Raw genomic sequence first — 21667 nt, 5'->3', positions numbered from 1 at the left:
TCAAATTGTATTCTATAATGACTGACGGCTAAAGCAGAGCAAAGAATCTTGCAAAATGATTAAAACAATACACAATTTGCATATAAATATATATATTTATTATACATACCCAATATTATATGCAAATACAAATATATATATGTATATTTACTATACGGAAACTACTCATTATTACATCACAACAAACAATCAAGAAATGCAGCAAAACTTGCAGCTACAGATAACAATTTTTATAAGCAGCAACAATAAAAATAAACAAATACTTTAATGAAAATAATTGTTTTATTTGTATCACTTTCCCTTAAACCGATAAGAATGGTTTTTTTTTATCAGCTTTATAGCCGATAGTTTTTCCATACAAGAACCATGATAGCACAATAATATCGTAATTTTATTTAGATCAGATAACCAATTTTAGCTTTAATGCGGTTTCGAAATGGATCGGCAATAAAATAAAAATTAAAGTTTTGACATAATTTATTTATTTTCATACTTTAAAGAAGGTAGCTTATTTTTTTTAAATTAAAGTTTTGACATAATTTATTTATTTTCATAATTTAAACAAGGTAGGTTGTTTCTTGCCATCACCTTTTTATATTAGGATTCTCTATTTTCTTAATTGGAAGAAATCTTTTGTTTGTTGCTAAGTTTTTCGACTGACTTACTTATTCATTAAAATTTCAAATTCCTCCGTGAGAGCTTCGATTTTGCCTTGAAATTCTTATAAAGATAATCTCGAATTCGCCGTTCGTCCAAGTGTTATACTTCTTTTTCTCTTCAATGCTTCTTATATATTTTATGTAATGGCTTGAATATATATTTACTAGTAGCTTCGAACGGAAGACGACTTAAAGCCTTAGCGCAAAACTTTCTGGAATCGGACTGTCTTGCTCTCAACTGTCTTATGGTCCACAATTGACTTAACTATTTTGTATGTCACTTTTCTCTCGAACTGTAAGTTGCGCAACAACTTGTTGTCCCATCTTCATCGGTGAATGGTAAGAGATCTGCACTGATTGAGACCTCATACTCTTTTATATATTTATCATCCGAACAGGATTTACAAAGCAAAAAAAACAAAACTGGCGACAAGCAGAACACGCATCTTGAGCAGGGTGATGGTGAGAATACGGTGTAACAAAACAAAAATCTGTTAAATTGCCAAAATTAAATACAAAAAATAAAGAAATGGGTTGACCAAATATACATACATACATATGCTTAGCTCTTAGCTCAAACTTGTTTATTTTGTAGCTACTGTGGTGAAAAAGATCGACACCTAAGCTTTTTAAACCAAATTTTAATTGTATTTCATTGAAATTAATGATTTTTAAAATACTTTAAGTAACTATTAAGTGGAAATTCGGGTTTTAGCTTTTTAGATTGACAATCTGACATATTTCGTACTCTTTGGAATATTTTGAATGTAAGAGTATATCGATATAAACAATATAGCCTTCAATATATTTTAGAATTAAGAATATTTTATAAATATTTCCACACCGTTTTGCTTTTATTGAAAATGGGTTGCGGGTATCTCACAGTCGAGCATAATCGACTGTAACTTTTTTACTTGTTTTATTTAATGCACGTCACTATACTATGGATGCTTTCTGATTTTATGATCTGTTTTTAAATTGTTTTTGTTGTAGTCTGTTGCAAAACATAGGAATTACAGAACATACGATATTGCATGCATTATTAACCTAACCTATTTATTAATATAAACATTTAAAAACTAAAACTTAAAATTAATGCTAAATTGACTATTAATAATTTAAGGTATTTATGAAAATACACTGAATTTGTATTGTAACCATAATATAACAATATTTCATACATATTATTAAGATAAGATTACAATATGTAGCTTCAATGCGGTTTTTAGCATTAACAACGCACATGTAAATAAATAATTAGACGCGTGTGTTCGAGTATTGACTAACTTCATCTGTGTATTTACAATGAAGTCTAATCTATTTGATTTTTTTTTTTTTATTTATATTAGTAGAATAAATTAAGGTCGAACTTCAGGATTTTAAATAGCTCATCTCTCCCCAAAATCGCTTTTTTTCTATCGGGATTCTTTGATTCTTCGATCAAAAGGCGATAGACGTGTTTTGTTTTGTCGCTTAGATTTTCGACCGATTTATCCATTAAACTCACAAATTCCTTCACGATATGCTTGCCTTTGTCGTGAAACTCTTTAAAGATAATATCAAATTCGCCGTTCGTCCAATCATTATACTCCTTTTTCTTTTCAATACTTTGTTCGGAATCATATATTCTAGATAATTGTTTGATTACATCTTTAATAGTAGATTCGATGGGAGGACGACCTAGCGCCTCAGCAGAAAACTTTTTTCGAATCGGGCTGCCAAGCATCGAGAATAGTTTGTGCCCATATAAGCGTCTTGTTCTCAGCAATCTTATGGTCCACAATTGACTTAACTATTTTGTATAATGTCACTTCTCTCTCGAACTTAAACTCACGCAACGACTTGGTGTCCCAAGCTATCAATTTTCGAACAATCTCCTTATCCTCATCCGTGAATGGTGTGTCATCATCATAATCTTCATTTGCAAATGAATTTTCAAAGCAAAGTGTATATAGCAAAATAAGAAAACTGGCGACAAGCAGAAGACGCATCTTGTATCAATATTTATAAACGACTGAAATAACCATCAGTGAAGCGTTCTGTTTTATACGTATCTAGCATCTTTCAGCTTTCACATTAATGTCGTAAGCATTTAGGTCTGAAAACGATTATATTATTGAGCAGGGTGATGGTGTGAATACAGAGTTACTAAAACCTGTTTTCTTGGCAAAATCTGCAATACAAACATCGCAACCAAATTCTCAGGAATCATAAATACTGTTATTATTATTGTATGTGCCAAAAATCACGACTCGATTTTTTTCGATTCTTAAAAATTTGGTTGCGATCAGATAAAAATGTATGAAGGTTTTTAAGAAATAATTTTATTTTGCAAAAAATATTAAAGAGTAATAATTGTTATAATCAACTTAAAATCTGATATCTTTTCCATTGAAGAAACAACAAAATATGTAGAATTCAACTATAAATATAATATAACAATATTGAAGTAATTTTATTCAGATCACCTTAGAAATTCTATGTTTAATGAGATTTCCGTATGAACATCACACAAATCTAAATAAATAATCAGTCTGGTGTGCTCGAATATTGACTAAATTCATCTGTGTGTTTATAAAGAAATAGATGGGCAATAAAATCGATATTAACTTTTTCACATATTTTATTTATTTTGATAATTTAAACGTAGTAGCTAGTCATTATTTTAAATAGGTTGTTTCTTTCTAAAATTGCCTTTTTTTATCAGTATTCTCTATTTTCTTAATTGGAACACGGAAGAAATCTTTTGTTTTGTTGCTAAGTTTTTCGACTGACATTTTCATTAAATTTTCAAATTCCAATAAGACTCTCTTATTTTTGCTATTATATTCCTTAAAGATATTATCGAATTCGCCGTCCGTCCAAGAATTATACTCCTCTCTCTTTTCTTTTAACAAATATATTTTATTTAACGGTTTTAATATATATTTACTAGTAGATTCAAACGGAGGACGACTTAAATCCTCAGCTGAAAACATTTTAGAATCGGGCTGCCAAGCATCGAGAATACCTTGTGCCTATATAACTGTCTTGCTTTCAGCAGTCTTATGGTCCACAATTGATTTAGCTATTTGGTATAATGTCATTTCTCTATTGAAATGTAATTCACGCAACGATTAAGTGTCCCAAGCTTGCAATTTTCGAATAATTTCCTTATCTTCATCTGTAAATGGTACGGGATCGGCATCATCTTCGTCACATCTTCATCATTCGCAAAAGAATTTTCCCAACAAAATGTGTATAGCACAATAAGAAAACTGGTGACAAGCAGAAGACGCATCTTGTAACAAAATTTTTAAACGACTGAAATAACCATCGTTCCGTTTTATAAGTTTTTCGTATCTTCCAGCTTTCACATTAATGTCGTAAGCATTTAGCTCTAAAATCGAGAATATTTTAAAGCAGGGTAATAGAAAGAATAGAGAGCTACAAAAACCTGTTTATATTGCACAAATTTAAAAAAAATGTCGCAGCTGCCATAAAGAAGATCGACACATAAACTTTTGATGCAATATTTTAATTAAATTTAATTTAAAATATTTTTTATTCAATGAACGTTGTTAAACTGATTTTTGGAATCAGACGGAGTGCTAGGAGCTTGCTCCACCTCTGTCACGGGTTGGCCTGGTATTGCAGTACCGCCGGGACTCGGCCCAACTAATTAATAAATTTAACTTATTGAAGGCTACAATAGTAGGGTTCGCTATATCCAATCCCATCCTAATTACAACTAAGAAAGATTTGGTTAAACCGTTAACACAATTATTTTTTTGTGAATCAGAAATGTACGTCAATAATATTGAGTCAATATTGAATAATTAAGCAACATAATAAGTTGATTAAGGAATATTTTATTAATCAAATCCGTATTAAGCGATACAGTACAAAATGTAAAAATAAATTTAGATCACACCATATATTTCGACATTTTGTATAGACCGATTAAAATTAACATTTATTATTTATTCAAAATCGTTCACTAATTTATTGTAGAGTTTGAATTTGCCTTTAAGGGACTTTTTCTTATCTGAAGTATTAGCTTTTACAATTGAGTCGCGGTAATAATCTCTTGTTTGATTGCTTAGATTTTTACTGACTTATTCATAAGGTCCTCAAATTCTTTCACAGAAGCCTCTAGCCTGTTATGATAAGCGTTAAAGATATTCTCGAACTCGCCGTTTGTCCAAGTATTTAACATATTTCTATCTTCAGTGATTGTCTTTGATAGATATATAGAATAGAATCGTTCGAATATAAAAGCATTTTTTTAACGAGTAAGCAGCAAGTTGCCTGACATCGGAATCAAACTTATTGACCAATACTTTTGCCCATTCAAGAATATTTTTGTCAGCAGTCTTGCGGACCATAATTGACTTCGCCAATGTGTATAAGGTCTCATTGCGCTCCAGTCTTAAATGGTGTGTCTCATCGTTATACCATGCTTTCAATTTTCCAATTATCTCTCTATCTCTATCGGTTAAAGGTGGTGATTCGATATTACATATATGCATTTAGAAAGCAATTTTCACAACGAAGAGTATAAAGAACAATAACAAAACTGGTGACAAGTAGGAGACGCATCTCGTGGTAAAATTTATAAACTGGAATGATAATCAATGAATCGGTCCGATTTATACTTTTTTGGAGTCTTGCCACATGCCGTATTTAAATATGCGTACAAATATGAATCACCATTTCTGAAGAATATCGGCCAAAGATCATTAAACCTAGATAATATTCTTGAGCAGGGTAATGGTGTGAGTTTTAAACCAGTTTTACTTGTCAGACTGTGATAAAAAAAAATGGATTGATTACAAATTTAGCTTGGTTTATAACTCAGACGAATTGTTTAGATTAAACCTGCTTTACGAGCGAGTATCGACTGTATTTAAATTGAATTGATGGCATTAAAAAAACTTTTAGTAAGCTTAATATTGCCCAAAAATTGTAAGTTCTTAAGTACATGGTATACATATGTAGAAGGGTATTATAACTTTGTGTCGGCAGGAAATGTATTTAACAGGTAGAAGGAGACATCTCCGACCCTATAAAGTATATATATTCTTGATCAGCGTCAACAGCCGAGACGATATAGCCATGTCCGTCTGTGTGTCTGTCTGTCCGTCCGCATGAACACCTTGTTCTCAGAGACTATAAGAGATAGAGCTATAATTTTCGACAGCATATATTCCATTTGGTAAATTTTTTACTATATTTATATTGTTTGTATATTTTGTAAAAATACCGCATTATTTTGCTTTTATTCAAAATGGGTATAGGGTATCTCACAGTCGAGCACACTCGACTGTAACTTTCTTACTTGTTTTTAGTTGAACCAGTAAAGCCCTAAAATACCATAACACACTTTAGGGTAAACTCATCCAGGCCAAACCTCATATTCATTAAGTTCGTAGACTCTACATAGGACTGAAAAACAAAGAAATACTTCAAATAAAATGTAGTCTACCTTAAGGAACGAACTCTTGGAATGCTTGGCTTATAATTTCCAAGTAGTTCTAGTTTTCCTACTGGCCTACCCTTGTGGTTGAGTTGATAAATTCACTCTGGCTTCTTCTCATATGTCGAATAAATCTTTCGCCTTTTACTAAAGATTTCCGTGGAAAGGAGCACTCTAATGAGTCTAGATAATTTTTTAGGGGTGCCTGGCGATGATCATTGCCGGGCCAATTAATAATGCATTGTCATATTTAAGTAGATATATTTAAATTTCAGTATTGTTATTTCCATGTTTTTTTACGTATTTCATACTTATGGTAAACCTGAAATTTCCTGAATATCATCAAACGTTAATAGTTACCGTAATTGCAAATCTATAATTCATCTATTTTGCTTTTGTATATTGAATGAATTTTGAATCCTGCGTATAAAAATTCCCAACTGGTTCTAGCACACTGTAAATGATGTGATGAGGGTAGACCACATTAAAGTTATCGCTTCTCGGCCTTATGGCTAAGATCAAAGTGTAGTATCTGTTCTTATCAGCTTAACATCTGATAGTTTCTCCATTGGAGAACAACAAATGTTAAACTGATTTTTGGAATCAGACGGAGTGCTAGGAGCTTGCTCCACCTCTGTCACGGGTTGGCCTGGTATTGCAGTACCGCCGGGATTCGGCCCAACTAATTAATAAATTTAACTTATTGAAGGCTACAATAGTAGGGTTCGCAATATCCAATCCCATCCTAATTACAACTAAGAAAGATTTGGTTAAATCGTTAACGAATAAGGAAGTAAATGATTACACAATTATTTTTTGTGAATCAGAAATGAACGTCAATAATATTGAGTCAATATTGAATAATTAAGCAACATAATAAGTTGATTAAGGAATATTTTATTAATCAAATCCGTATTAAGCGATACAGTACAAAATGTTAAAATAAAATTAGATCACATTGTATAGACCGATTAAAATTAATATTTATTATTTATTCAAAATCGTTTACTAATTTATTGTAGAGTCTGATTTTGCCTTTAAGGGACTTTTTCTTATCTGGAGTATTAGCTTTTACAATTGATCTGCGGTAATAATCTTTTGTTTGATTGCTTAGATTTTTTACTGACTTATTCATTAGGTCCTCAAATTCTTTCACAGAAGCCTCTAGCCTGTTATGATAAGCATTAAAGATATTCTCGAATTCACCGTTTGTCCAAGTATTGAACATATTTCTTTTTTCAGTGCTTGTCTTTGATAAATATATAGAATAGAATCGTTTGAATATATATGCACTTTTAAAAGACTCCACTCGACGTTGGTCTAAAGCATGTTCAGCAAGTTGCCTGACATCGGGATCAAACTCATTGACCAATACTTTTGCCCATTCAAGAAACTTTTTGTCAGCAATCTGTCGGACCATAATTGACTTCGCCAATGTGTATAAGGTCTCATTGCGCTCCAGTCTTAAATGGTGTGTCTCATCGTTATACCATGCTTTCAATTTTCCAATTATCTCCTTATCTCCATTGGTTAAAGGTGGTGATTCGATGTTATATGCACTTAGAAAGCAATTTTCACAACAAAGTGTATAAAGAACAATAACAAAACTGGTGACAAGTAAGAGACGCATCTCGCGGCAAAATTTTTAAACTGGAATGATAATCAATGAATCGGTCCGATTTATACTTTTTTGGAGTCATGCCACATGCTGTATATAAATATGCATAAAAATATGAATCACCATTTCTGAAGAATACCGGCCAAAGATCATTAAACTTAGATAATATTCTTGAGCAGGGTGATGATATGAGTTTTAAACCAGTTTTACTTGTCAGACTGTGATCAAAATTGGAAAAAAATGAATTGATTACAAATTTATCTTTGTTTACAACTCAGACGAATTGTTTAGATTAAACCTGCTTTACGAGCAAGAGTCGACTGTATTTGAGTTAAATAAAAGAATTAAAAACAACTTTTAATAATCTTAATACCGCAAAAAAAAACCTTGTCAAGTTATAAATTATGGGGTATATATTTTAGGTTTTAGCTAAAAATTCAGCTTCTAAATTAGGTTTATTTTTGCGAAATTAGGAGATCATGCGGTGGCATTTTTTAGCAGTCTCTACATTTTTTTTTTAGTTGAACCACTAAACCCCTAAAATATCATAACACACTTTAGGGTAAACTCATTCAGGCCAAACCACATACTCATTAAGGACATAGACTCTACCTAGGACTGAAAAGTAGAGAAATTTAAAAAATTTTAAATTTAAATTTATTAAAAGAAATGGCCTACATTATTTAAATTTCTTGCAGCCTTCACATTTGTCTGAGATACAATTAATTACATATGCATATGACTTCGTCAAAATTTCTTAACTCTTTCTATTTGTATAATGATTATTTTACTCTTTAACGTTAAGATAATTTTACAGCTAAGTTTTTCTAAGTATTGTAAGTATTGTAGAATAGTTAGATTCCGTATGTTTGTTTTGCGACTGATTTTCGCTTTCCACCTTTTGTGCTGCTACCACAAACAATGGCTTTACGAAAAAAAAATTGATAATGAGAATGAGAGTAAAACTAAGAGAGTATAATATTTTTAAAGAGTGGATTTCCATGGTAACTACTGTACAGTATAAACAACATATGTAACATATATATTTTAAACATCCTCGAAAATTCTTCATTAAAAATCTGCAAACTATATGTATAAAACCACGCACAAAATCAAAAACTGTAATGATTTATTTTGGTAATAATATGTCGGAATCAACATTTTGAAATTCATAACTTTAAGTGTTATAAAATTACAAGATTAATCTGTTAAAGGTAAGAAAAAAAAACAAAAATTCCCAACTGGTTCTAGCACACTGTAAATGATGTGATGAGGGTAGACCACATTAAAGTTATCGCTTCTCGGCCTTATGGCTAAGATCAAAGTGTAGTATCTGTTCTTATCAGCTTAACATCTGATAGTTTCTCCATTGGAGAACCACAAATGTTAAACTGATTTTTGGAATCAGACGGAGTGCTAGGAGCTTGCTCCACCTCTGTCACGGGTTGGCCCGGTATTGCAGTACCGCCGGGATTCGGCCCAACTAATTAATAAATCTCACAAATTAAAGGACGCGGTCTATATTTCCTCCTTCTTCTCAACTACAGACTTGCTGTGAGGGAAAAAAGCACAATCACGTGAGAAATTTAATTTGATTAAATTGCCACAGAAACACTCTGCGGGGCGGTTTTCAATGAGAACAATGTCGACTTTATCGCCTTACAATCACTTGCAGCGACGTCGACTGTAGTTAGGTAGAACAGGCTACTTAACGGTGCCAGTGGAAGGAGACAATAAGCAACTCAGATCTCACTACCAGGTAGAGTTGAGGCGAGGTTGTCGTGACTCCTGAGTTTTTACATATGGATGGATATGCAATGATTTTCTCTCTCATATAAGTGTGAAAAGGTTTATATCCTGCAGCGCATCTCATTCCCAATTTAATTGCCATTCTCATCCTCGTCCTTCGCTGTTTGCTTCGGTGCTTGGGTTGATTCACGCTGATAGGGCACGTGTCGCCAATTATCGAGAATAAACATGAAAAGCTTCAACTCCTCGTCATGGATCAATGAGATGACTTCTTGTTGTGTTCAACAAAATCGAATCATTTGAACAGGTTTTCCAATTTTATGTTTCAGAACATAACCGATTTTACAATGTAACGAATACATAAGAATTTCATTGATTGCATTAGTAATATAGAATATTTACGTAGTTCACATACAAAAATTGAATCATTTAATAAAGTATCGGTTTTAAATATTTTTATTATAGATAGGTTAATTTTCTTATTAAATTTGACTATTATAATATAAGCGTATTTTACATTTACTCAATGCAAACTCGAAGATGAGCAAAAGTTCTGTTTTGAACAAATTTCTACTGCAAGTTTTGTTTTGATATATTTCGTTAAGAAGAGTCTGTGTGCATTGATACTCGCAGCTTAATATCTCGTGTAATATCCAAAGAATATAAAAAATATATAAAAGAAACTGTGCAATTGCTAATAACGGTAAATGTCTTATCAGCTCATCAGTTTCTAGTTCTGTCGCGTGCGATAGTGAAAAAGAGCATTTGTTATGACTGCATCTAAAGAATTTGTCCAGTAAGCATGCAAAATTGTGTCCAAACACATATTTTGCTACAAAATTTAATAAAATAAAATTTGGTTAAATATAAGCACTGCTTAATTAAAAAAAAAAATTTTCAAAGTTTGTCGCGTGTGACATGGTAAGTAAATTTTTTTTATGTTTTTCGTTAAATAATTTGTATTTAATGTAAATGAATGAAGTCAAGAAAAAAAAAATTACACTGTAAACAGTGGAGAGAAAATATAAAAAATGATGGAACAAAAATCCAAACGTATAAATTAAACAAGTAAGAAAGCAACAGTCGAGTGTACTCGACTGTGAGACACCCGCTACCCATTTTGCGGTATTATTCTGAAAATATACAGAAAATACTAAAAATATATCACATGGTATATTCGGTATATCGATATAACCCATTTAAAATATACCATGAACGGCATAATATAATAAACAAACCCGGTATGGAAGAAATATAATATCAAAGGAAAACCAATCATCCGAAAACTAGCATTTTAATAAATTTGTATTTATTTTTCATTATTTGATACTACTTATTTCCACTTTGAGTCATATTATGTAAGTCGTTCAGTAACGTCAACATTCTTGTGAATTTGAAAGTCTGTCTTGGTGATGGTAGTGGTGTCATTTCCGCTTTTTTCCCGTCAGATTTGGATTTTTTTGAAGTGCGGGAAAAATATGAAAACAGCGGGCAGCGGGAATTTTAGCTTTTTGACCAAATTTAAGCAGCTCTTTCTTTAGTTTACTTTTACTTAAATTTTAGTGATGTTTAAATTGAATTTAACAGCTGAAATGTTAAAAATATATTTCTATCGACAAAATATCGATATTTTCTTGTATCAAATAACTTCCCTCAAAAGTTTGCACCTAAATTGGAGCGACTTGAATAACTTAACTTATCTGATAATTGCAAAAATTAACAATTTTGTATGCAAACCAAAAAATGAACGAATTTACATATATATTTTATCATAAAACAGAACAAGTTCCTAAAATCAATCTTAGCTCTAAATATAGTGCTCATCCAAAGCTTTAAGAATAACCTTTTCAGTTTATGTTTTTTTTTTTCACTGTAAAGATGGTCGCACGTGACATCTGTCACAGAATTATCAATTATATTTTATATTACGTATTGAATTGTGGGTTTATAAATGAAAAACATACACCACATTACTTTATAAAAATAAGCTTTTTTCCTAACTTTTTTTCAGGTATTCCGCTTTTTTTAGCTTTTTGCTTTTTTTGCTTAAAAAAAATGACACCACTGCATACACGCAGATGTACTTGGTTCAAAGCAGAGTATATTTCCATGGTTACCGCACTTTTTTCAATATAGTCAATGTATTCTTAATCAGTACGGCTCCACAGCCACTTACAGACTCGACATAAATATGTGCTAAAATCCATTAAATATATTACTAAGCGGCCCAGCAACAATCATCGCCAGGCACTCAAAAAATTATTTTAGACTCATTAGAGTGCTCCTCTCCACGGAAATCTTTAGTAAAAGGCGAAAGATTTATTCGACAACTGAAGAGAAGCCAGAGTGTGGACAATAATCCATTCATTGGCATTGTTCCTGAGATGATGCCAAAACTGTTTGGGAATTATATGTCAAACGTTATTGAAATTACGCCATAAAGTCGGCAACAAACTATTCCCAACGGTCCTGATAAACATATTGATAATTTATAAAATATATGTTAATTGCATCAGTCTGATTGAAGCCTGGTTTCTTCGCTGGAAAATTAAAATTAATTCCCTGAAGTCTGTCCAAATAACTTTTGCACTAAGACGATCCATTTTATGTAACAAATGCAAATATTCACAGAGATTTAAATATTCCAACTATAAAAGAAGAGATTAAGAAATATATTAAGAAATACACAGACAGACTTCACAATCATGAAAATAATTTAGCCCTACCTCTTTTAGACAATAGCTCAACTGTTAGAAGACTTCAAAGATTTCACATTCTTGATCTCGCTGATAGGTAAATTTTAAGTAAACAAGAAGTTATATTTAATAGCAGGTTTCACTGGAAATCTGCTATTCCTGTTATGTAAATATTAGTCATAAAATTTTCTTATTGTCTTAAGCCAGATTGTAAATAAAAATTAAACGAAAAAAAAAAATTGCATAATTTAGTTTTATTTGGTATTTCATTTTCCCGATTCTGGAAAATTTTATTTAACATATTATTTTATTTACTGGTAATGTAGTGTCGCAAAATTCGAAAATTTTGTTTGAATACCACGTATTTGTTAAGTCCAACAAGAAGTCATCTGATTAAGAAGCTGAAGCGTTCATATTTATTATCAATAATTGCAAACACGTGCTCTATCAACGTCAATCAACCCAAACACAGAGGCAGACTCAGCGACGGATGAGGACAAAAAGGGAGAGTGGCAATGAAATTGGGAATGAGATGCGCTGCAGGATGTAAACCTTTTCACACTGACATATATGAGAGAGCACATAATTTTTATTGCATTCAAAGAACTACCCGCATATCCATCCACATGCAAAAACTCAGAAGTCACGACAACCTCGCCTCAACTCTACCTGGTAGTGAGATCTGAGTTGCTTAGTGTGTTTTTTCACTGGCACCGTTAAGTAGCCTGTTCTACCTAACTACAGTCGACGTCGTTGCAAGTGATTGTAAGGCGATAAGGTCGACATTGTCCTCATTGAAAACTGCCCCGCAGAGTGTTTCTGTGGCAATTTAATCAAATTAAATTTCTCACGTGATGTGCTCTTTTCCCTCACAGCAAGTCTATAGTCGAGAAGAAGGAGGAGATATAGAACGCGTCCTTTAATTTGTGAGATTTATTAATTAGTTGGGCCGAATCCCGGCGGTACTGCAATACCGGGCCAACCCGTGACAGAGGTGGAGCAAGCTCCTAGCACTCCGTCTGATTCCAAAAATCAGTTTAACATTTGTTGTTCTCCAATGGAGAAACTATCAGATGTTAAGCTGATAAGAACAGATACTACACTTTGATCTTAGCCATAAGGCCGAGAAGCGATAACTTTAATATCGACAATACCAATAACTACATGCATCGTAAGTCAAAACTACTTGAGAATTAGAAGAGCACACAAGTATAAAATATACTCGGAGCCTACCTGGCTGAAAATGGTTGCCTTCTTTAGGGGCTCATCTGTTTATTCTGTCATCAAATTCTTGTTACATATTGAAATGTATGTCTTTTAAGGGAATGAAATTTAGCATGGATTGAAATGTTAAGATTAATAATCAAAAACAGAGTCTTATCATTTTATTTTTTATTTGATGTAGAAACTCAGTTTAAGCTCTACGCTTCGATCGAATTATTATTTAAATATACTATACTTTCAGTATCATTAATCCAGGATTCACTAAAATACCGAGCATTTACTTGTCTCGCCCCGAATTCCATAGAATTATCAGTAATGCATTCGGTAAATCAAATTTTATAACAATTACTAGCTGCAAATTAAATCAAATAACAGACTAGGCTGACGAATCAAACAAATAGTATATCAAAATAACAAAATGTCAAATGGTTGGTTTTAAGGGATTGCGACTGGGCTTGGCTTGGGAACTGATAAAATCATTGAAAATGCCAGCAAATTACAAACTGCCCCCTCATTGAAATCATGAAATCATCGTGTGCACATATTTCGATGTAATTTAATATGTGGCACGCGTTTGGGAAACTTCATTTTTTTCTTGCTGTTTGTTGTTGTTTGCAGGATATGCTCAATGCTTTGGTTGTCGACTCTCGGCACTCGGCTCAATTGTTGCCAATGAGAGCAATTGTGTTGAGTTTGTTGCAAGGCCATGGATGACCGGGGTAGACGAGGGGAAATGCTCGCAAACTGGTAATTGCATTTGTTAGTGCTCTAATTGTTTTGGGGCAGGAGAATGCAAAAGGTTACTATGCCTAGGATAACAACAAGAGGCTTTTAATAAGCATTTCCCTTGCTCTCGCTCAAACTGAAAAGTGCCTCGGAACGTGCTAAAAACTTTGAGTCCTGCGAGAGGGCGTACAAATGGTTGCTCTCACTCAGCGATTAATTGACTTCAGTCTTGAACTCTGCAGCGGGTTAATAATACAGAACCTACAATTAAGCTGACAGCAAATTGTTGATTTTCGTAATGTAATTATACAGATGAAACTCAAGAGTGATTTTATATGGTGATTACGAATTTGTTTTCCCTTTGAGCACAAAATGATCATGATAGGGAATTTAAATATATACAGTATAAGCCAACTTCTCTTTATAATATACGAAAGCAATCAGTATTAGAACATTATATATTTATGCTGAAAATATTTTAAAACTAAATTTAAAATTAAAATCATCTTTGGCTTAAAACAAATGAATATATTCCTCAATCATTGCCATGACAAGAAAAAGGATTATACAAATTAGTTAAGCTCGAAAATTCAATATTTCTTATTTTTAGTATTTATAAAAAGTATAGTATGACACATCTGCATTTAAAAGATACAATTTAATATCAATCAAGAAACCTTTGTAAGTTTCTGCATGCAGATATTTTGATAAATTCGTTTACTTATTCTCATTTAAATTGCAAATTAATCAATTTGTTATAAAATTTAACGAAAATTAATATAACTTAAATCTAATGTTGACAAGTAATTTAAAATCAATTCAACACAACTTAACTGATTTTGACACTAAGTATTTACTGTACGATATTACCAACTTTTAGATCGTTTTTGTTTCCTTCCTGCAAATGCTTTCGATATGGAACTATTATCCTAAATATCTTTAACCTCTTGATACCCTGAACACCCTTTGGTTTTCAAATTAAAGGAAGTGCTGCCTTTGACCTAGCGGGAAGGATGTTTCCACTTACTATAAGACCCTTCTCTCGGATAAACAAAGTACCCTTAGCTGAGTAAAGTTTACGTTGCTCGTTTCAGAAGTTAATTTACCGAGAATCAAACTCGAACGCGGATGCTGCATTCGAGGCATCTGAGAAGCCGACGCTGGCATTTACAGCAAAACTGTAACCTGATCTTTGACACACTTCAGCTTTGATTTCAGAGAATTATACTAAAAAAAAAAAAAACATCAACAAGGCTCAGTACAATACGACGCTCTCGCATCACAAAAGGATTTGCCATGCAAACTGACACAAAATGTTGTAATTGCCTTAAGACAGACAGGAGCCCATGGAAATGGAAGTGGATGAGGTAGATGAAGAGGCACCCGTCCCAAGTTAACCGCAAATTGCGCATTGCAATACGACGCTGCATTTTTATCATTATAAAAATTAGGCTTAGCACGTTTGACAGGCACGTGCTCAGACAGCGACAGCAACAGCAGCAGCGGCAAAGCTATGTTAGGAATTAAATTCATAACAAAAAAATTGACTAGACTTCCCAAACTTAGAAAATCAATATTAATATAAGAAAGAAGAGGAAAGATATTGAAGTGGTCTTTAAATATATTTAACACATTCGCTCTTCCGCACGTTCATGTCAAATGGAAAACAATGGAACCTGAAGATGTCAGTTCCGGGGCGCTCTTTAAGTGCCCCCAACAAGCAGCTTGTGTCAGTTACGGTGACAACCCACGATGACTCGCTATGCCCCTTTGTCCCTTTGCTCGGCTGGTAGGCCGAATGCACAAGTTACCTGTGCCTTAAAATAATCCCAGAATGCCAGAGATTTTAGCCAAAGCGACTTAATTGCATGTCACCAGCACACTGAGAGAAATTTTGAATAATATTTAAATTACATTTAGTAAAAGAGAATAATAATGTTCCCCTTTTAAATATATAATATATATATAAATACTTAATAATAAATAATACTAATTAATAATGAATATTATTAAAATTACTTTAATAATTCAAATTACATACTTCTTGATTCATTTTTATTGGATGATGTCAGAGATTTCAAACTGACAATAACAAATTATAGAGAGATGAAAAAGTTAAACATACTTTTCGTATTTTTATTTATTTTTTTATTTTGGGATATTATCAAGTTGTTAGTGTCAATTTTCAAACATCTGTTGTTCAAGTGTTTTCTTTTTAATTTAGAATTAATTACTACCTAACTACGTTATGTCATTCATATTGGATGATTGTGAAGATCTTACGAGTAAAATTGTAAAAAAGTGAAAAAATTATATTTTAAATGTATTCGCTTTCAATTTTAAAATATAATTTATAATACAAAAACAACTGTATTTATATTTTCATGAAACGATAATATATTTTCATATTAAAAGATCTTATTGAAACCTTCCATCTAATAACAACCATTAAACTGTAGCTGTCATTTATGTCAGTGTAATTGTCTAAGGAGATGCGCCTTACCATACAGTGGCCTCCATAAACACACACACACACACGTAAAGGACATACGAATATATATACCTAATGCGCCCGCTTTAGGGCTTTAACCTAATAATGATGTTCGACTTACTTTGCGTGACTTATTTTATTAATAAAACGAGCAAATTTGTCTTGCTTTTTGGTCGCATCGAATGCATACACACGCACACACCCACACAGAAAGATGACTCGTTGTCATCGTTATTGTTTTTCACACACACACACACACACACCTCATGCCACCCCTTAGAACGAAGCTGCGCGTAGGACAAGGACAAATAGATGTTTGTTCTGGCAACCCCAAAGCGCAATGGTCGCTGATTGGCTGTTGTGAAATGGCACAAGGACACACCTCCTTTTTGGTGAGGCGACGTTTTGGGTGGACTTTTATTTTGGATGGGCTGTGCATGGCTATGCCGAATGATTGAATTACTGACAAGTATTTTGTGCCTAATTGCCCCAGCTTAGGCGTGGAGGCAGCAATAAAGAGAGATAGAAGAAATGGGAGGTAGAGATGGAGCACAGTATAGAGAGGAGAGTACTAATTAGGCGCAAGTTGCTGATGAGGTACAGTTGTGCAAAGCATGTGAATAGCGACTGTGCGACTGAGATAATGGCCAATATTACGCATACGACGCGTAAGCCAGACAGCGCAACGACAACAGACAGCAAAATAGCAGGTCTGGCAGCAGCGCCATCAATCAATAAATTAATTATAATAATTGTGGCATTTAATGAATTTAATGCATGCACATCAAGGCAACAACACAATGGCGGCCATGACACGTTAATTATGGGCAAAATGGCGACTGCAAAGCGTCGCAGTCGACACCAGCAGCGACGGCGACAGCGGCAGAAACAGAGGCAGCGAAAGCAGCAGAGGCAACCACAACGGCTGCAACGCTTTGGCAATTTATGTATTTGCGGTTAACATGGACCAATTAAGCAAAGCTAACCCAGTTAAAAAAGTCTAAATATTCGCATATATATGCATACATATATACATTTAAATGAATGCACATATATAGTTGCGTAGTAGTATGTGTGTGTATCTGATAAATAGATAAAATGCCAGCATTATGGCCAGAAATCAAGCGGTGCAAATGGCTAAATTGCATTGTCGTTTGAGTTGCTTTTTGCGAGGGATAGAGCTTGCTTGCTTTGTGCGAGGGAGACAACCATATGCTACACATGCAAATGGGGGTGTGTTTACGCAAACACACACACACACATACACATACATACTGGCTTTTTGGGCGCCTCTAAGCGACAACAGCAAAAGCAGCAGCAGCACCGCAACTGCATTGGCAACTCTTGGGGGTGAGTTGTGAATGTCCTGTGTGTGTTGCAAGTGTGGCAGGGCAGAGATGTTGCCCCTTTCAACAGCAGCTTGCCGCTCTGCTCGTTTAGAGCGATTTTCTGGTTGATGTGCGGTGATTGCCGCAAACTCAACGCGACCGTCAACGAGTAAACAACATAAGCGCGGCGGCAATACCAGGACACATACACAACGTAAAACATCAGAGCGGGAGACATGTCAACGCTTAATGAGACCAACGGCAGTTGCAGCGCCCGATCCAGCTCCAGCCCAACTTTAGCTGCGACGGCTTCAGCGGCAGCAGCAGCAGCGGTGGCAGCGGCGGCGGCAGCGGCAAATGTTGCCAATAGTAAAAGCCCCGCCACAACGACCACAATGTTAACCACAAAAACGCCATTTTCGATTGAGCATATATTATTTCAAAATTTAAATAGTGCCACCACCAACAACAACAACAACACCAGCAATAGCAACAATAACCATAACAACAACAGCAATCAAAAGTGCAACAAATATAATGTGAAAAGTGCCAGAAGCAGTGCCAGCTCTAATCCAAATTCAAATCCAAATACCAATATCAATAATTCCATCGCCATTTCGAGTGCCAGTGCATATGATAATAATGCCAGATATACAAGTGCCACAGCAGCGACGGCATCTAATCGACCAGTGATCAGTCCCGGCCATTCAGCGTCGGCTTATGCCAGCGAGGATTATGTCAAGTCCATGCACAGCCAACGGTGCGTATACGATTTTTTTTTGGATAACACAAAAAAAGTGGCATACTTTTTGGAAATTTATTTTTGCACTCATTTTATTAACACATAGTTCTAATATAAAGAACTACAAATGAAATAATGTGTCCTTGCCGAATTACTTTATTCCACTTTTAATATCATACTTGTTTTTGATTTAAATTGCAAAATGAAATTTTTTTGTATTTCGATGTACTTATTTCCAACGTTCGGTTAGCTGAAGACCATGTCGCTATTTTCTACAAAATTTAACGTCAATAATCAAAAATTAAAAAAATAAATAAATAAAAAAATATTTCAAAATCTAAATAAATAAATGTAGTATAACACCATTTTTAAATAGAATAAATATATAAGTTTAACAAATTTTAATTTATACAGTAGCATTTCTGAAATTTGACATTGGTTGGAATTTCAATTCCTAATTAATTTTCTGTAAAACTTTTAATAACATTTTTATTAGTTTTGCGACGCATTATAAATTAAAGAAAGTGGTGATCAATAAAATTTTTATTCCGCTATCAGAACTTGCGCAGTCTGTATTCAGCATTTCAGAATTATTAATTTTCATAGACTGATATTAATCCATTTAACACATTTTAGATTTTAATAGTTGTTCAAATGATATTCTCAAAATATTTTTGGTTTTTTTTTGTAAAACCAATAGTTCTCCTAACAGAATTTTTATATTAGGAAAAAAAATTTGAAAAGAGATAATAATTATTGACAATAGTTTGGCGACTAATCGTTGAGTAATGATGGAATTCAATAAGACAAGCTTAAGCTTGAGTTTTATTGCTCATCAATAGTAAGATAGGTTAAAATTTGTTGTTGTTGAAGTTTTTAATAGTTATTCTGGTTATACTGTTATTAGAGTATTAATGATTACTTACATTTAAATTAAGAATTTAAATAGAAAAATCATTTCAATATAGGTCCAAGATTGTTATTGGATAATAGTTCTTGCAAAAACAAATTGTAGTTCATTAAAGAAAAATTCCAACTCCAAGTTGAGTTTAAGAAAGTCTAAAAGTTAGTGCTTAGTTACATTGAACTAAGAAAACACAATAATAAAAAATTGCAATATATTAAAAATTAAATTTCACCACACTCCTAATTAACAGTGCCCAACAGCAACGCGCTGCAGCCTCACACTATGGTCATCCAAATGCTGGACCAAATGCCGAATCGACATTACAACAAATGACGTCAGGTCCTGCAGCAGCTCCTCCACCACCGCCGCCTCCTCCACCAGCACCTGCAGGAAGTGGACCAAATGGAGTGTTGTATCCCAATGCGGGGTACAGTGATCATGGGTTCCTGCAGATGACGCTGGGCTATCTCTCACCATCGTCGGGCACGTACAAGTCAGTGGATCCCTATTTTCTATCTCAAGGTAAGTGAGAGGAACTGTGGCTGCATGTCAATGGCCATTAACGACACCAAAAGTTTTTATTTGGGTGCCAATGACAATTATGCCAGAAAACTACTTTCGTATATAATGCAATTAATGTGGCGGCAACTTTTGCAGCCAGTCTCTTCGGAGGAGCGCCCTTCTTTGGGGCGCCGGGCTGTGTGCCCGAGCTGGCTCTGGGACTCGGGATGGGCGTGAATGCACTGCGACATTGCCGACGGCGCAAGGCACGCACAGTGTTTAGTGACCCACAGCTGTCGGGTCTGGAGAAGCGCTTCGAGGCGCAACGTTATCTATCGACGCCGGAACGCGTGGAGCTTGCAACGGCGCTGGGATTGAGTGAGACACAGGTCAAGACGTGGTTTCAGAATCGCCGCATGAAGCACAAGAAGCAGCTGAGACGACGCGACAATGCCAATGGTAAGTAAATGGCCAAGACAAGACAAATTTCTTTTGTCGAACTTTCATGCTTTTGTCTCAATTAGCCTAAAAAGCCTTTTTGGGGCTTTTAGTTGCCATTTTGCCTGACGAAAGTTTTTGTTAAAGTTTGTACCAAATCAAATTAGTTGTAAAATTGTATACCCAACTCCCCTAAAATTTGAATTTGTCTTTCATTTTGCTTTTCTTAAGAACCCGTTGACTTCTCACGCACAGACCAAAGCGGCAAGCAGCAAAGTGATGCTTCCAATGGCGCTGCATCCACAGATTCTAAGCAGGCCAAGCTGCCTTCTGGTGGCTCTCAAGCCACTTCCACCGCTCAACAGCAGCAGCTTCAAATGTGCTTCCTGCAACATGGCTACTCCACGGATGACTATTCGGACCTTGAGGCGGACAGTGAGGATGATGACAATTCCAGCGATGTGGACATAGTCGGAGACACAAAGCTATACCAACTGACATAGGTGACAACGTGTTCGCGATTTCCCATAAATTAGACCGGGTACAGACCTCTAAGTAGTAGATATATGCCTAAAATACAGCAAGATATAATTGGGGAAATTATTGAATTTAAAAAATAAAAATGGATCTATTTTGTTGACCAGCGTAAATACTCTTCGATGTTGAGAACTCTTATATGACATTAAGATTTGTTTATGGTTTTTTATTAATTTATTTTTAAAATTAATTATATTTATAATTTATTTATTACTACAAAATAATATAAAAACAGCTAAATCAGAATCAAAATATTTAATATTTAGTGGCCGAAATGTTTGCCAGATTTAAAGGATAGTTGAAAGATGTATTAATAAAGTATTTTTAATATGTATGTAAAATATTCATTACATATAAAATAAGATGACATTTAGGAAAGGTCAATGAAGTTTTCGTATAATTTGCTAATGTATGCAAAATATTTATTACATTTAAATTAAGATTACATTCAGTTTATTAACTACTTCTTATTTATTACATAAATATTAAGGCGTATTTTCTACTATTCAAAGAGTCTGTTCTTAGCATTATCATAATCAAACTGTAAATATTGATCGTAATTAGATCATGATTGAGAGCCAGTCTAGTCACAG

The 21667-nt window shown here is 33.9% G+C and overlaps 1 protein-coding gene and 6 non-coding genes across 8 annotated transcripts; 5 read left to right on the top strand and 2 right to left on the bottom strand.

Annotated features, from left to right (window-relative positions):
• The first annotated feature begins 4170 nt into the window (after nucleotides 1-4170).
• LOC132783780 (U2 spliceosomal RNA) lies at nucleotides 4171-4321 on the top strand. The gene has a single exon (XR_009632195.1). It is a non-coding gene; the product is annotated as a U2 spliceosomal RNA (small nuclear RNA).
• A 1897-nt stretch (nucleotides 4322-6218) lies between these two features.
• Nucleotides 6219-6344, top strand: LOC132783790 (U5 spliceosomal RNA). Its single transcript, XR_009632205.1, has one exon. It is a non-coding gene; the product is annotated as a U5 spliceosomal RNA (small nuclear RNA).
• A 265-nt stretch (nucleotides 6345-6609) lies between these two features.
• LOC132783777 (U2 spliceosomal RNA) lies at nucleotides 6610-6804 on the top strand. The gene has a single exon (XR_009632193.1). It is a non-coding gene; the product is annotated as a U2 spliceosomal RNA (small nuclear RNA).
• A 2224-nt stretch (nucleotides 6805-9028) lies between these two features.
• LOC132783776 (U2 spliceosomal RNA) lies at nucleotides 9029-9223 on the top strand. The gene has a single exon (XR_009632192.1). It is a non-coding gene; the product is annotated as a U2 spliceosomal RNA (small nuclear RNA).
• A 2488-nt stretch (nucleotides 9224-11711) lies between these two features.
• Nucleotides 11712-11834, bottom strand: LOC132783786 (U5 spliceosomal RNA). The gene has a single exon (XR_009632201.1). It is a non-coding gene; the product is annotated as a U5 spliceosomal RNA (small nuclear RNA).
• Nucleotides 11835-13119: 1285 nt separating this feature from the next.
• LOC132783787 (U2 spliceosomal RNA) lies at nucleotides 13120-13314 on the bottom strand. The gene has a single exon (XR_009632202.1). It is a non-coding gene; the product is annotated as a U2 spliceosomal RNA (small nuclear RNA).
• A 4801-nt stretch (nucleotides 13315-18115) lies between these two features.
• Nucleotides 18116-21204, top strand: LOC132794407 (brain-specific homeobox protein). 2 transcript variants are annotated; one of them, XM_060804850.1, is made up of 4 exons: nucleotides 18116-18709; nucleotides 19849-20120; nucleotides 20256-20558; nucleotides 20769-21204. In XM_060804850.1, exons 1-4 carry the CDS (start codon nucleotides 18186-18188, stop codon nucleotides 21038-21040), a joined length of 1371 nt encoding a protein of 456 aa, XP_060660833.1. In that variant the 5' UTR covers nucleotides 18116-18185; the 3' UTR covers nucleotides 21041-21204. The 2 variants fall into 2 exon arrangements, with proteins under 2 accessions (XP_060660833.1, XP_060660842.1); XM_060804859.1 differs by lacking the exon at nucleotides 18116-18709 and adding an exon at nucleotides 19739-19756 and having other exon boundaries at nucleotides 20769-21200.
• The last annotated feature ends 463 nt before the right edge of the window (nucleotides 21205-21667 follow it).

Source organism: Drosophila nasuta, chromosome 2L (assembly GCF_023558535.2).
Source record: "Drosophila nasuta strain 15112-1781.00 chromosome 2L, ASM2355853v1, whole genome shotgun sequence".
In the NCBI taxonomy this organism is placed as follows: Eukaryota; Metazoa; Arthropoda; class Insecta; order Diptera; family Drosophilidae; genus Drosophila; species Drosophila nasuta.
This window is presented reverse-complemented; position numbering and strand designations above follow the sequence as displayed.

Bases quoted from the DNA above. Each gene is read 5' to 3' on its own strand.
- LOC132794407 (XM_060804850.1), top strand. From the start codon at position 18,186: ATGTCAACGCTTAATGAGACCAACGGCAGTTGCAGCGCCCGATCCAGC. The intron at 18,710-19,848 runs GTGCGTATACGA...CCTAATTAACAG, and splicing joins AAGTCCATGCACAGCCAACG to TGCCCAACAGCAACGCGCTG. The intron at 20,559-20,768 runs GTAAGTAAATGG...GCTTTTCTTAAG, and splicing joins ACGACGCGACAATGCCAATG to AACCCGTTGACTTCTCACGC.